General features: G+C 34.4%; 1 protein-coding gene across 1 annotated transcript; it reads right to left on the bottom strand.

Annotated features, from left to right (window-relative positions):
* Positions 1 to 977: 977 nt before the first annotated feature.
* LOC137640585 (uncharacterized) lies at positions 978 to 1,802 on the bottom strand. Its single transcript, XM_068373097.1, has 2 exons — positions 1,656 to 1,802; positions 978 to 1,362 (listed from the first exon to the last, which is right to left on the bottom strand). Exons 1-2 carry the CDS (start codon positions 1,738 to 1,740, stop codon positions 1,130 to 1,132), a joined length of 318 nt encoding a protein of 105 aa, XP_068229198.1. The 5' UTR covers positions 1,741 to 1,802; the 3' UTR covers positions 978 to 1,129.
* Positions 1,803 to 2,750: the final 948 nt, after the last annotated feature.

The raw sequence follows: 2,750 nt of genomic DNA, 5'->3' as shown, positions 1-2,750 counted from the left end.
TCGTACCTGTTCTTCTAAGGACAACAAAAACTTTCAAATTAGAACCAACTGCTCAACTTCATAACAACAGAAAGAAGTACTTTACTTTACTTTGAGGGCTTTTTTATAGGGGGTGTCCTATACAGCAGGGGAACCCTATGCTCTACAAGCCTCCACAGTCATTTTATCATGTTCATTCGAAAGCATTCAACATTTCACACCACATATTGCTCGTTTGTTGTTAAATCGTCACTATCGAAGCAATCACAGAACAAGAAAGTCTTCAGTTTCCTCTTGAAAGTCTTAATATCTTCAATATTTCGGATGTCTCGTGGGAGGTTATTGTATGGTGTCGGGGCTACAATTAAAAAATCTAGAGCATATATCTAGGATCCAATAATTTAAAACTATCTGTAACTATTATCGTGTCATCACGATTTGTTGGCTGCATAATATGTAGCAATTCTCTTAGATATTTTGGACGTCCGGATCTAATAACTTGATCGGTTATTGTACATATTTTAAACTCAATTCTTGGTTTAATAGGCAGCCAGTGTACATCAATTAGTATAGGAGTGATCGTTTCTCGAGTCGGGACACCTTTTATCAGTCTTGCTCCTCTGTTTATTATGTTTTGTAATTTCTTATGTTGTACTTTTGGTAAATTGTAGGAGATGGAGTTACAGTAGTAAATCCTGGTAATAACACAGTTTATTAATTAATAAGATGCAATATTGATGACATTAGAAACTTCTAAGAAATTGACATGAATTCCCTGCAATCAGAAAAAAAAATAATAGTCCTCTCTTCAGTGAGAGAAATTTATTGTAACTCTTTTTTAGGAAGTTCGGGGTCTTATTGACACTTCTTCATCCTTATAGTATTAATTTTCTGATAAAGATCCGAATTAATATATTCTCAATATTTGCTTTTCCACGAATGAAATCATCTTTCAATTTGTTCATGGAAAGAATGAAAACTGGTTATGGCATTACAACTTTATTTGTGTAAAATTGGGACTATAAATAAAAATAAATAATTCTTATAACAAAGGAACAACTACAACTTAACAACAAATGGTATAAAAGTTAAGCACTGTATCATACAGAGAGAGAGGAAGACACACACATACACACACACACGTGCGCTCTCAAGGTCGACGGCAGATGAAGTATGTCACAAAATCACTGTCAATTGTGTTGTGTTTCTTCGGAGATTTCTTGTTTATCTTTCTACTTTTGTTGTTGCTGTTGTTGTTGTTGTGAAGATGAGTAACTTGGTGCCTGCAGGGATTGCGTTGACAGGTGGAACTGTTGCTGTTGCTCTGGACACTCTGGAAACTACTGTCGCTTTCAGAAGAACTACTGCGGCTCTTGGCCTCTTCTGTAACAATAAAAAATGTGTTAATTATAGGTGTTAATTACGAGTTCCTTATGACCCCACCACTGGAATTCAGCTTAATAAGATGAGTCTAGTTTCTACTTTGCTGTGTTCAGTGATATATTTTATTTTACTCATAGTTACTTCACGATGAACCGTTGACTTTATAGACTATTTTGAACAATTTCATCATATGATGTTTAATATAAAAAAAGACACTCGACGATTTTCACAAAATATGAATCAAAATGAAAACCCAAATTATTGAAATGTTAAATTTCGAAATTTAATCTCACCAACAGAAGGACGATGTCCAACTCTGTTCTCGACAGAGTGAATCTTCATGTGAATCATATTGGATGTTGACAATTCCTGAATCATTTCGGTGAGAGTTTAGAATAGATTTTGATTCACTAAGCTGCGATTATTTTGTCTCTTGCTGTGAAGTCCTCACTTCGAATGGCTAGTAGAGAGCGTGTGGCCATTTATATAGCCATAGAAAATGGCCCTCCCACAAATCACACCTCACAATCTGACCCCACAAGACGACAGGGACAGAAGCGTCTCATTCGATCACGTAAGCGATAAGAGTTTTTTGTCTCCTGACTGAGCTGCGGACGCCATTCTTAGATACAGAGGCGATCCAAATTTTGATTCTGTTTTCCAGGTTCTTAAGTGCTTTGGAACATTGCTAAAGTGGTACCTCTGGAAAGCTGAGAGTATGTTCTAACGCGTATAGCAAAATCTCAGAAATAAAACAGCAACTAAATTTAGCAATGTTTCAGATTTGATGAGAGTAAAACCAAACCAAAAGAAAAGTCTTTGCTGTAGGGTCATTTTTATTTTTTGTTTTTACTATTAGTAAGCTGTAATAAATTTTACGTATGTTTATAGATAATTATGTTTTACAGTAGTGGTTTTTAGTCCCTTCAATCTGAATTATTAATAAACAAATGATTATGCATAATTTGATTAGTCACAAGAGTTCGGTTTATTGCCAGCGTTGGCAGCACTGACAATAGGAGACACCTTGCCTTATGTATTCCCGGTATGCACAATTACACTTGAAATATCATAAAGGATGAGTTCTAAAAGGTAGATCATTATTGGTTTAAAATTTTTTATGTGGTATAAATAATATATATATATATATGTATATATATATATATACATATATATATATATATATATATATATATATATATATGTGTGTGTGTGTGTGTGTGTGTGTGTGTGTGTCTGTATGTGCGTGTATGCAATAGCCTATATTTATAAAGAAATTTCTACTTCCAATTGGTTTCGAACTATAGTCTCTTCAAAAGAGGAAAGGTTGCTATCATTAGTACCAGCAGAGACAAAAAAGAACTCGAAACCTACTGACAGTGCCAACT

The sequence above is a fragment of the Palaemon carinicauda genome, chromosome 5, assembly GCF_036898095.1.
Source record: "Palaemon carinicauda isolate YSFRI2023 chromosome 5, ASM3689809v2, whole genome shotgun sequence".
Lineage (NCBI taxonomy): Eukaryota > Metazoa > Arthropoda > Malacostraca > Decapoda > Palaemonidae > Palaemon > Palaemon carinicauda.
The sequence above is the reverse complement of the archived record's forward strand: the minus strand, read 5'-3'. Positions and strand labels throughout refer to the sequence as shown.